The sequence below is a fragment of the Sus scrofa genome, chromosome 8, assembly GCF_000003025.6.
Source record: "Sus scrofa isolate TJ Tabasco breed Duroc chromosome 8, Sscrofa11.1, whole genome shotgun sequence".
Taxonomy (NCBI): domain Eukaryota; kingdom Metazoa; phylum Chordata; class Mammalia; order Artiodactyla; family Suidae; genus Sus; species Sus scrofa.
Window position 1 is genome coordinate 104,887,220 of NC_010450.4, and position 13,207 is coordinate 104,900,426.

At 43.2% G+C, this 13,207-nt stretch overlaps 1 protein-coding gene across 3 annotated transcripts in view; it reads left to right on the forward strand.

Moving 5' to 3' along the window:
• SEC24D (SEC24 homolog D, COPII coat complex component) overlaps positions 1 to 13,207 on the forward strand; it is a 444,678-nt gene that overhangs the window by 326,497 nt on the left and 104,974 nt on the right. For all 3 annotated transcript variants that reach the window (XM_021100700.1, XM_003482451.4, XM_021100701.1), the window contains 2 exons: positions 1,467 to 1,625; positions 10,720 to 10,849. In XM_021100700.1, coding sequence (XP_020956359.1) covers positions 1,508 to 1,625; positions 10,720 to 10,849 — 248 coding nt within the window. In that variant the 5' untranslated portion in view covers positions 1,467 to 1,507. The remainder of the gene's footprint in view (positions 1 to 1,466; positions 1,626 to 10,719; positions 10,850 to 13,207) is intronic.

Here is a 13,207-nt window from a genome sequence, read left to right on the forward strand (position 1 = left end):
TCCTGCTCTGTGGAATGAACATCCCTGCCTTTCCTTTCTGTCACTCAGCAACAGGCTGCTACGTAGGTGTGTGTTCCTGCTGACTTCCTAAATGTGCTTGGTTGGATGAGCTTGACCAAAGCTCAGGCTGCCACGTCTCTCTCCACTATGTGGGAGGAGGGAAAATGTGTTGTCAGTAAGAAAGTGGACCAGTAGGCCTATCTTCCCTCTCTTTCATCTCCCCTTCCAAGGAGAAGAAAGTGATCTTATAATATTTTTACTTCGTTGCTCTTATTTGGAAGCTCATAGTTTAATATGAAAATGAAACCAAATGAAGATTGCAATTTCCTGAAAATAGATCTGTATCAAATCTTAGCAGGTCTCACTGAACTTTTACCTTAAAAAGTAGCATCATAAAGAAACAAAAGGAGAAGTATTCCTATGCAGGTTGAGGAAACTGTAGAGAAATTGTAGAATCGTTTTATATCTGAAAAGGCTTTTTAGAGACTTCATTTTATAAGAGGGAACTGAGGCCCAGAGAGGTTCTTCACCTTATTCTATGTCACACAGCTAAATATTGTTAGATTTGTAGTGAAAACTCACTTCTCTAGGTAGGATTCAGATCTCTTTATGTTAGAAAAAAATTTTAAGAATAATTCTATGAAATGTCTTTTTTAGGAAACGTGGGAAAAAGGAAAATTTAAAACAAGTTGATATTTAGGTTCTGAGAAGGATCAAGAGGATCTCTGATATCAGCAAATTTTGTGTGTGTGTGCCAAAACACATGAAATTGCACTTTTCCCCCTTAGTTCCTTAAATATATGTGCATATGTTCTTAGTGCTATGATATTTAAATCAGAAAGTCTGTCATCTTTGATGAGAAACCACTGACAACCCTCAAATAGTTGTAGGCTGCCACCTGGCTTTGTCAATATATGACTCATAAAATCAGTCCGTTATCAACTTCTGCTGCGTTTGTCGGACTTGTGCTTTCTCTTTATCCTAACTGCTTGTTTAAAATTACTAATTAAGATAGCACTAAAATGACACAAGTCAAAACATCTGATTGCAGACTACTGGCAGTTCTGCTGGTCAGTGAATTGAATGACACATGATTTATTGTCAGTGACATTCTCTGTGCTGACAAAGAGTCATGGAAGCCAAAGGCACCAAAATAGTAGATACACTTATGAGAGACTCTCTGTGAAACAGTTTAGTCTTACAATGAAAAAATGATTGGCAGTGGTTATTCAGGATTTCATATAACCTAGGACTATGGAAGTGAGTTACAGAGTTTCACAGAGCTGTAGTTAGAGCCTTTTTAGGGGATAATGATAAGATACATTATATGATATGAAGCCAGTCTCACGCACCTATAATTGTACCTTTCCTCAAACCATCAAAAACATTTATTAGCAGTGCTAGTATTTTTAATAACATTGAGGGATTCACACCTCCTTGTTGATATTTGTTTTCTTCTGTTGCAGGGTTCTTTTTTAGAAGTATTCCTTGGAATGATAATTTCATTATGAGTCAACAAGGTTACGTGGCTACACCTTCCTATTCTCAGTCCCAGCCTGGAATAGGCCTTTCTCCACCACATTATGGCCACTATGGGGACCCATCTCACGCAGGTTCTCCACCAGGTAAAGTGCACTGTTTTGACCTGTATGTGATTATTGAATCTCAAGCTCAGAGACATAAACATAAATGTTCTGAAAGAGCCACTTTGGGAGAGTCGAATGGTCATTATAAATGATGCAGTGGCTTGAGACTAGGATTATTTGGAAAAGACTACCTCATCAGTTTGGTTAGTGCATGGGATATGAGTTTATTTTTTAAATATAGATTAAAACAAAGGCACTTTCTGAGTGTTTTAACTATTAACCTGCTCTTGCTATTAATCAGCAGTGTGAAGTTGTGAACACTCAATAAAAATATAAATTATGTGTACGTATATACATTGCATACTAAATATGTATATATACATACACTAAAGTGGTTTTGGCAATCATATAAAGTCAAGTTTGATTGGAAAAATGCCATTAGATTTGTACACCAAAGATTACTCAGTGATAATAATAACAAGAAAAACATGGCCTTTCCTTGAAATCATTATTGAATAATATTCATTGTTTTAAAGTATGGTACCTAGCAGGGAATTTTGGCTTTGGGGGCAGAGGTAGGAAAAAAAAAATGAGTAATGAAGTGGGACCACTATTGCTCTGATGGCAGTTGACAAGGTCACCCCTCATTATTAAGGAGGTGCTCTGGGGGATCAAGTTTCAGGGTCAGAGGTGAGGCTAGTAATAGCTTGTTTCAATTCCGATGATCCCAAATTTCAGAGAAGTGTTTGTGTGAGACAATTCTTGAGACCTCAGAGGGAATGCTGAGGAATTCAATGCAAATCCTTGGTGGAATGGGCTGTGCCTCAGTCAGTCTCCTCGGGGTTCCCTGGGGCCAACTCAGGTATGTAGGGTTTAGGTGTGCTGGGTCGCATGTATGGAGTGCAGGGTCAGCGAGGGGTGACGAGGGCCCTCGGGCGAGGTTTGGTGGTAGCAGCCGCACACGGTTTGCTGCAGAGGAGGTTGTGAGACTGTGAATTTCATCTGTCCATAATTTAACAAAGCCTCAGGATGAGGCATCCTTCTCTTGTCCAGGACCAATCCTCCCCCTAACATTTATAGATAACAATGCTGTAGGAACCATGTAACCCATCTTGCTCCACTTTCTTTGTGTCTGGTGGTTCATTTCCCATCTGTATTTGTTTGTTTGTTTGTTTTTAGCTTTTTAGGGCCACAGATGCAGCATATGGAAGTTCCCAGGCTAGGGGTCGAATCAGAGGTGCAGCTGCCAGCCTGTGCCACAGCAACACCAAGTGTCTGTGACCTACACCACAGCTCAAGGCAATGCTGGATCCTTGACCCACCAACGAGGCCAGGGATTAAATTTATGTCCTCATGGATACTAGTTGGGTTCTTTTCCGCTGAGCCACAATGGGAACTCCTTGCATTTTTATATAAGGATAATTATAAATGACTTTTTTTTGAGTGCTTGCCATGTATCAAAAACTGCTCCGAAAAGAGTTACATGTGTTATCTTTAATCCTTATGCAGTGCTATGCAGTAGATTATTAGCCCTAGTATGCAGCTAAGAAAACTGAATTTCTGGTATACCATGAATTATCCAAGGTCACAGAGCTGGTGGGGTAGCCAGGAGTCATACCTCTGTCCCTCAAGAAAACAAACAACAAACTCCATTACACGCCTAATTAATTATAACAGTGTTATTTGTCTTTCCTTCTTCCCTTCCTAGCCATCTTAAACAAGTACTCACCTCTCTCACCCACTCTCTATCCTTCCTTTTCAGTCCCTCCATGGCTCAGTGCAGTCTCCACTCCACAGCTTGGGCCCCACCCACCCCTCCTCTTCTCCCACTGGGGTCACTGGTGGTCTTCTATTACCAAACACAGGAGACACTGTCCTGTCCTCTTTGGAATTTGACAGCTTACTGCTCTTGTTTGTACAAAACTGTCTTGCCCTTTGGTCTCAATGACACTATCCTTTTGTTATTTTTCTTCATGGTTTTCTAGACATCTCCATCTGAGGAGTACCCCCCCACAAATGACCCTTAATTGGTGCTATTTCTCCTTTTTTGCTCCGTCTTCACCCCTCTTTTCTTCTCACTCTATAGATTTTCCCCTTAACTGTATCATTCTATATGAAATGCTAGTCTCTCAGATCTATTTCATTGGCCCAGACAGCTCTAAACTCCAGATCTGTATTTTCAATTGCTTACCTGTTTAGTAGGTACATTAAACTCATCATGTCCAAAATAATTCAGTTTTTTTGTTTTTTTTTTAGAAAACCTGTTTTTTTATTTTTATTTATTTATTTTTTATTTTTTTATTCTGGCATTCCATATCTTACCCAGCAGATATCATTCATTCAGCTACCCAAATAAGGAATTTCATTGTTTAAAAAATATCTCTGAAAAAAAAAAATATCTCTGAGTTCCCATTGTGGCTCAGTGGTAACAAACCCAACTAGAATCCATGAGGATGTGGGTTCAATCCCTGGCCGTGCTCAGTGGGTTAAGGATCCGGTGTTGCTGTGAGCCGCTGTGTAGGTCGCAGACATGGCTTGGATCTGGCATTGCTATGGTGTGGTCTAGACCCTGCAGCTGTAGCTCCAGTTCAACCCCTAGCCTGGGAACCTCCACATGCTGTGGGCGCAGCCCTAAAAAGATAGAAACAAACAAACAAACAAAAAACCTCTTCCTTTTACCTTCTCCAATCCAGATTCTTTTGGGGATGATCGTAAATGTCTTTCCTGTCTGCTGCTTCCTTTCTATCCTGTTGTCACTCTCCTTGTTCAGCCGTCCACCTCTCACCTGGATCTCTTAACCATTATCCCTCTCTCCAGTACCGCCTTTCTCCAAACCATCCAGTCCTTGCAAATCTAAATCTAATCTGATTTGCAAAATCGCAGCCTGCAAATCTAAATCTAATCTGATTTGCTTTTGCTTCAAATCTTTCTGGCACCACCGGAAAGCCAGCCTGTGCCTCCGAAGTGGTCCTCCCAGCAGGGCATCTCCTCGCGCCCCTTGTTCAGCCCCAGTTCCTGTGTGGTGCTTGTGGGCATTTCTGACCACCCTTCTTCCTTTAGCTTATTTATAAATCCTCTTCTTCTCTGTGCTCTAACACCTGTACAGCTCTCTACCATTTACCACACTGTAGATAATAGATGTGCTTGAGCAGAGAAGGCCCTTGTTCGATGTCCTGTGGATGACTAGAGATGCCGCATTTATCAGCATATCCCTCAGGTGTTTACCAGTAGTAAAACAAACAGACGGACAAAACTATCTTTGTTGGACTAAATCCTTCATGCTTTAATTTAAATCGCTTTCTCTTTATTCAGTTCTCGGATGGACACCAGGCTATCACAGGCTGTACGTATATCTTTCTGTAAATTGTGGTATTTTTGTTGAATTATTTAAGGCCATCACTAAATTACCCTGGTCTCCATGTCCTCTGTGCTGAATGACCTTAGATCTCTTAGTCTTTAGTCATCACGTGCCTCCTTTTCTAGTCTGTTGGTGATCCTCTTGTTGGTTTTTTTTTTTTTTTTTTTTTTTCTGGTGAGAAACACAGGCCACTTAGTTGTAAGTAGCCACACTGCCATAGGTCTGGCCAGGGCCAAGTCTCCATTTGAATTTCTTATACACCGTATTGTCATTTGTTCCTATTGTATAATGCCAGGGCTATGCAGTAACAAACTGAACAGATTAATGGAGTGAGCAAAATACTTGTGGTGACCCACCAATGAATAAGATGAACCTAATGTCTGTCCTTGTGGTCCGTACTAGTCTAGTGGGAGATGCATTAAGGAAATTGACAATGGGAGGGAAGCACAATCTTAAGGAGGCAGAGGATGGTTAGGGAAGCTCACAGAGGGGTACCTAACCCCTGGAATCTTGGTGAAGGGAATCTCTCTCCCTGGAAGGAAGGATCTGAAAGATGAGTGAGAGTTGGTGAGGTAGGGAGGCAGCCTGCTGGGGTTGGGAAGGGGGCACTTTTGAGGATACGCAAGACGTTCAGCATGGCTGCTGTCAGGTGTGAGCAGTGAGAGGTGCCTGGACTGGAAAGTAGGGCCATCGTAAGCCTTTATTTAGGCTTTGTTTCTAAGGGCAGTAGGGTGCCCCTGAAGTACCATAAAAGCTGGGAAGGGTCATGAGCCCATGTCTATTTTTCAGGTACATTCCACATTAGAAAGTATGTGGGGAGGAGTTCCCTGGTGGTCTAGAGGTTAAGGGCCTGGCATTGTCATCGCAGTGGCTTGGGTCACTGCTGTAGCTCAGGTTTGATCCCTGGCCTAGGAATTCCCACATGCTGCAGGCATGGCCAAAACAATAAACTAAAATATGGAGAAAGAATCAGAGTGAGCACACTGCTTTCTGGAGCAGGGTTTCTTGTCCTCAGCACTGTTGACATTTGGAGCCAGGTAATTCTTTTATTTACTTATTTATTTATTTATTTTGCCACTTCTAGGGCTGCTCTTGCGGCATATAGAGGTTCCCAGGCTAGGGGTCTAATCAGAGCTGTAGCCGCCGGCCTACGCCAGAGCCACAGCGATGCGGGATCCAAACCTTGGCTGCAATCTACACTACAGCTCACGGCAACGCCAGATCCCTAACCCACTGAGCGAGGCCAGGGATTGAACCCGCAACCTCATGGTTCCTAGTTGGATTCGTTAACCACTGAGCCACGACAGGAACTCCAGAGCCAGCTAATTGTTTATTGTGGGAGGCTGCGCTGTGACTTGTAGGGCATTTAGTAGCATCCTTGGCTTCTACCAATTACATACCAGTGCTCCCTCCTGCCTCCAAGCCATGGGAAGCACAAGTCCTGGACACTGCCAGATGTCCCTTAGGGGCAACATCACTCTGGGTTGAGGACCACTGGTCTGGAAGCTGAGAGGCAGAAACTGTTGATGTCCTGGAACTGGGGGCGGGGGCTTTGGGGCAGTGAGGCTTCAAATAAATAGTGAACTTATGCAGGTACAGTCCCAGGCACAGTGCCTCAGGAACAGTAACCCTCGAGGCTCTGCCCATGTAATGGGAGTTTGTTTATTTTAGATAAACTGTTTTTTTTTTTTTTCATATGTGGTTTTAAATTTTGGTTTTAATTTGTCAGATTCAGGGCTGAATCTAACGTATGCTTTTCTGAGATGTTTGCTCAGGGTTCTTTTGCTGATAACAGAAACACAGGGCTGTCCCCTCAGAGCTGGTGCCTTTCTACCCCAGAACTACCATCTCTGCCCTCTGGTCAGCACCTTCCAAAGATGTGTGGCTTTGCTAAATTTAGAGCACATGGCAGCCCAGCTTGTCAGGAAGTCTAGGAAATGGAGATTGCATCTTTCCAGCTCAGGACCATACAGAGGGGTAAGCCAGAAAGCACTTGGAATTGGTCTTGAGCAAGTAGTCTATAAAATCTGCCACTGTATTAAAACTAGTCTTTGATTTTTGATATTTTTGTTTTGGCATAAGCACAGTTAGGTCTTTCTCATGGTGTGATTTTCCTTTCCTATTAAAATTCCCATACTGCTCTGTCAAGAACCTGATTGTTCTTTATCTCTGATCACTTTTGAAAATGCCAGTTATGTGCCCAGGTGAAGACTATGACCTTGCAGATATCACTGATAGTAATGTCCCTTTGCCCTGAGGGTAGAATCCAAATAGCACCCACCCAGGACTTTGCTGTCTGACCCCAACCAACCTGGACACCCTCTGCTCTGGCCATTGTCTCCACCATCTGTTGACACCAAACCATTTGCACCATGTTCTCTCAGGTCTTTGCTTGGGCTTTGCCTTCTGCCTGGAATCCCCTGTCCTGTCTCTGTACTAAGACAACTCCTTCCTATCCTTCAAGATTCAGCTCCAGCAGACCTTCCTCTTTGACCTTTTTTTGAGTCCCTTATTATAACACTCGGTTACAGGGCAATGCAACTCTTTATATGGTTGTCTCTTCCGTAAAATCTCTTAGTGCCTCAAAGGCACATTGAAAATATGATGAATAAGAATGAGTTTGAATCATTGCTATAGAGCTGATTTCCAAAAATGGAAGGGAAAGAACATTTTAGTAAGACTGGTGTATGACAGTTCTGCTTGAATATATAAGAACTGGTTGTTTTGTTTTTAGAAACAGGTTTATTTAATAGGTGCATTTTGCAAACACATGAAAATACCAGGACACGAGTACCCCAAGGACTGTTTTTGATTCTCTAGACATATATGTGAGGGTTGCTGATGAAATTGCTGTTTGCCTACATAAGAAATGAGAATATCTTTGGTTTCTTGTAGTGTATGGAATTATTTACTACTTTAGCACCAATGTGTCGATTTTCTACTTTTGTCCAAAATAATGTTTTAAAAATGAAAATACAAACGTGCTTGTAATTATGGTGTATAGATCTTGTTAGAATATAAATCCTTGAAAGAAGGATTTGGCAAGGCATATGGCCAGGGAAAGGAAACAGATTTCTTGAGATTACCTTCATATATCAGGGATTGTTCTGAATGCTTTTATACCCATTGCTTCATTTAATTCTCTAAATAGTCCTCAGAGACAGGGATGACATTGCCATGGTACAGTCTTAAAAGTCTAGGTTTTGAAAGATAACAGTATCTGTCAGGGTCACAGGTACTAAACAGTAGGGGGGAGTTCCTGCCGTGGCTCAGTGGTTAACGAAAACGACTAGGAACCATGAGGTTGCGGGTTCAATCCCTGCTCTTGCTCAGTGGGTGAAGGATCCGGCGTTGCTGTGAGCTGTGGTGTAGGTTGCAGACGCGGCTCGGATCCCGCGTTGCTGTGGCTCTGGCGTAGGCCGGTGGCTACAGTTCCGATTCGACCCCTAGCCTGGGAACCTCCATATGCCGCGGAAGCGGCCCAAGAGATAGCAACAACAACAACATCAAAAAGACAAAAAGACAAAAAATAAAAAAAAAAAAAGAAATAGCAAAAAGCCAAAAAGCCAAAAAAAAAAAAAAAAAAAAAAAAAAAAAAACAAAACCCAAAAAACAGTAGGGGGGGAATTTAAACTCCAGTCTGTGTGACTATAAGTCTCATGTTTTTCATGTTTCATCTGTCAGTGGACATTTAGGTTGTTTCTATGTCTTGGTTATTGTCAGTATTGCTGCTCAGAACATAGGCTTTATGTATCTTTTTAAATTACAATTCTGTCCATATGTATGCCCAGGAGTGGGATTTCTGGGTCACATGACAGCTCTATTTTTAGTTTTCTGTGGAACCTCCATACTGTTTTCCATATATGCTGCAGCATCTTACATTCCTACCAATAGTGTAGGAGGATTTGAGGAACCTTGTTTTAAGAATAGAAACCTTGGAGTTCCCGTCATGGCTCGGTGGTTGACAAACCCAACTAGTATCCATGAGGATGATGGTTTGATCCCTGGCCTCACTCAGTGGGTTAAGGATCCAGCGTTGCTGTGAGCTGTTGCGTAGGCCAGAAGCTACAGTTCTGATTCGACCCCTAGCCTGGGAACCTCCATATGCCACGGGTGTAGCCCTAAAAAGACAAAAAAGACCAAAAAAAAAAAAAAAAAAAAAAAAAAAGAAAGAAAGTAGAAATCTCTGTAAAAGTTTCAATCATTTTATTCATGAATATTGCCATTTCACTGGTTGTATTTCATTCTAGATTACCCAAGCATCCGAAAGCGTGCTCTCCAAAGTATTATGATGACAACATAAGGAAACTCTTGCTGGGCAATTGCAAGGTCATCCAGTCAGTTCCCTTGCTGGCTGAGGAAATAAACATTCTAGAGGAAGATAGCAGAAGAAAGGCGATACTGAAATGCCATCATGAGGTCAATTGGAAGAGTGCAGTAAGGCAGCCAGGAGGTCACTGATGATGGTGCCAGAGAGGAGGATAGGGTCTAAAGTGTAGCCGAGTGGCCTGGAGCAAAAACAAGCAGGATGGCAGTGGAGAGCACATAGAAGAAATGTACTTTCTATCTCTCCCTCTTTTTTTTTTTTTTCTTTTTTTCTTTTTAGGGCTGCACCTGCAGCATATGGAAGTTCCCTGGCTAGGGGTCAAATTGGAGCTGTAGCTGCTGGCCTCCACCACAGCTACCACAATGCTAGATCTGAGCTGCATCTGTGGTGCTGCAGCTTGTGGCATCCTTAACCACTGAGTGAGGCCAGGGATTGAACCTGCATCCTGCTGGATACTAGTAGGGTTCTTAACCCACAGAGCCACAAATGGAAACTCCTAAAAGGCTGAAAAGGGTGTCACAAGTAATCTGGTCTAAGCCTTTCCTTTTGCAGAGGGAGAAACTGAGGTCCACAAAGATAAACTTCTTGCTTGGTGCAATACATCACCCCGTAGGTGGCCGGATGGGACATTGAGCTGCTCTGACCCAAGCTCAGTGATTTTTCTCCTATATCACAGTTTCTCTAGACAAAGAGATAAAAAATGTCTGAGAACAGTTGTAAAGAGTAACCTTTAACGATCTCTGTTGCAGAAGAGCTTCTTATAAGTGAAAACGCACTCACTGCCAGGAGCATCTCTTAATCACATGTGATCCTGTATTTTGTATGAGTGATCATGTCAACTTGAGCCGTCCCTCAACTCTTTATCACCCCTCTTTGGATCTGGAAAAATTACTAACCCCGAAGGCTGTGCCCCGGATGTGTTGGGCAGATACTGCTCTCCATTTGCTTTCCTCGTGCTGTAACTCAAAGACATTTTCAGAGATCTTTTTTTTTCCCCCTCATAGTTAGAGTTAAGATGCTTTATGATGCTTCATACTTTTTCTTCCCAGATTTATGCTCTGATATCCAACTGGCATTTTTCAGTGTGTAGTCTAGCATTCTTCATGTGATAGTGTGTTCCATCAAGGTGCCTCTAACCAAACGCCAAGATGTATTTCTTCTGCTGTGGTTTCTGTTTAGTGTTAAAACGATTTCTTTCTTTTCTGCTCTCCTTCCTCTGTGATGGTCAAATGATGATGCCAGAGCCTGGCATTGGCTTTGTTGTAACCATTCTGTGATGCTGTTACCATTCTTGCTTTTACCATTCTATGATGGTTACTGCAGGTGTGAAGAACTTGTTCTAGCCTGTGTTTCCCTCTCCTCCTTTGCATTTTTAATCTAATGGCTTTGTGTCCTCTCTCTCTCTCTGCACTTTCATACTCTTCTAAACCCATGCCCTTGTCTTGCAGGTATGATGAAGCCAGCAGGGCCTTTGGGGGCTGCTGCCCCTGGGGGGATGTTGCCGCAGGGCCATCCACCTCCTGCACCCCATCAATTTGGCCAGAATGGAGCTCATGCCCAAGGTCATCCTCCTCAAAGGTGAGCTAAATATAGATTCCAGTCTTCATTTGTTTATTCTACTAAAGTTTTCTCACAAGTCTCTTCTAAACGTGCATGTTTGTTAATTGAAACTTTCACCTCTTGACATGGTCTATGTCCTCAAAAGGACCTACTGGAAAACAAAGTATTTAGAAGAGTTAGCAGGGCAAAAAATAATACTAGTACATATTTTGAAAATTACTTGTGCTGTTGCCACTCATTTTAGCTTTGGGTTATATTCATCTTTTTTTTTTTTTTTTTTTTTTTTGCTTTTTTTAGGGCCGCACTCATGGCATATGGAAGTTCCCAGGCTGGGGGTCTAATCGGAGCTACAGCTGCCAGCCTATGCCACAGCTGCAGCAACGTGGGATCCAAGCCGTGTCTGCGACCTACACCACAGCTCATGGCAACAACGGATCCTTAACCCACTGAGCAAAGCCAGGGAGTGAACCCACATCCTCATGGATACTAGTCAGATTCATTTCTGCTAAGCCACAATGGGAACTCCCAATTCATCTTATTTTAGAGTTTTGTATTAATCTCTAATTCCTTCAGATGTCTGGTTTGTATTCCCCAATGAAATTTTATTTATTTATTTATTTTGGTTTTTTTTTTGTTGTTGTTGTTGGTTTTTTTTGTCTTTTTTTTTTGCTATTTCTTGGGCTGCTCCCACGGCATATGGAGGTTCCCAGGCTAGGGGTTGAATCGGAGCTGCAGCCACCAGCCTACACCAGAGCCACAGCAACGCTGGATCTGAGCCGCGTCTGCAACCTACACCACAGCTCATGGCAACACCGGATCGTTAACCCACTGAGCAAGGGCAGGGACCGAACCCGCAACCTCATGGTTCCTAGTCGGATTCGTTAACCACTGCGCCACGACGGGAACTCCACCCAATGAAATTTTAAATCACGTGTTCTCGAATCCTTTATAGAACTGAGCTCAGTGCCAGTAGGTGCTGAATAAATATTTTAAAAATTAAATCAGATGGTGGCTAGTGGTAAAGATTGTGGATGTGATGTGGAAGAGACACAGATGCCAGTGAAGGCCTCTTTAAAGGCAGGGTGATAATAAAAACAACACAGGAAATACATCTTCTGTTTGTGTTTATGAATTAAGGAGGGGAAAGAGGTGGAGGCAGGGCTGGAGAAGCCAAGGCATGGGATATGGGAGACACCAGGAGCCCTGCAGCCCCTCGGGACTGTCTCCTGCGTAGGGAGCCGGCACCACACCTTCCCTGCTGGAAATCCCACTGTTGCTTGTCCTGTGAGGTATTGCTGGGAGAATCCCCCATGCCAAGCTGCAGTCGGTGTTTACGTTGGAATTTCCCCAGGGATTGCCCAGAAGCTTTGTTTCCCAGGTCCCTTTCCCAGGTGGTCTAGCTGCGAGGTTGGGGTGGGGAGGACTAGCTCCTCTGGGGGACTCTGGTGAGGTGATGGTGAGGCCATTTAGTTACCCTCTCAAGGAGCTTTTAGTCCCTGCTAATGAGAAGACTCCCTCTGGAAGGTTTTAAATCATCAGGTTCATTCACTTCCTTTGTGAGGTTGACATTTCCTGGCTCTTCTTTGTCGTGGTAACATTTGTCATTGAAATGGTAGCTCTGAGAGGCAGAGTGAAGGTTAATGCAGGGAACAGTGGATGGGTGAGTCTAAGTAATTTGGTTTACAGGGGACTGTGGTTTGAACAAGGAGCCGAAGTCCAAGGGCCTGCCTTGGGCCCTACCACTCCTGCCCCTGGGGGGAGAGCGGGAAGACCGAACCAAGATGCTGCCTCTGGTTCAAGCAGCTCACTGGCAGTGTGATGCTGGTGATGTTCCTGGGCCTCTAGACCTCATTTTCCTCGCCTGTAAAATGAGGAAGTAGAATTCTCAGTCCCGAGTAGAGGCAAGAAGATCTGGAGAAGGACATCTTGGAAGTTGCTCTGGGAAAGATCTTAGAGAAGTCAAATAGACCATATATATATATATATATTTTTTTTTTTATTTTAAGAAATACGAAAATCAGGAGTTCCTGTCGTGGCTCAGTGGTTAACGAATGCAACTAGGAACCATAAGGTTGCGGGTTCGATCCCTGGCCTTGCTCAGTGGTCTAAGGATCCAGCATTGCTGTGAGCTGTGATGTAGGTTGCAGATGTGGCTCATATCCTGAGTTGCTGAGGCTCTGGCGTAGGCCAGCGGCTACAGCTCCGATTCGACCCCTAACCTGGGAACATCCATATGCCGTGGGAACGGCTCAAGAAATGGCAAAAAGACAAAAAAAAAAAAACCCCCAAAAAACAAAAATTGAACACCTGTTTTGAAGTTAAAGGATTGGGTCACCGGTATTGGATCGATCTTTTTGGTTATTTCCATTTGTTTCC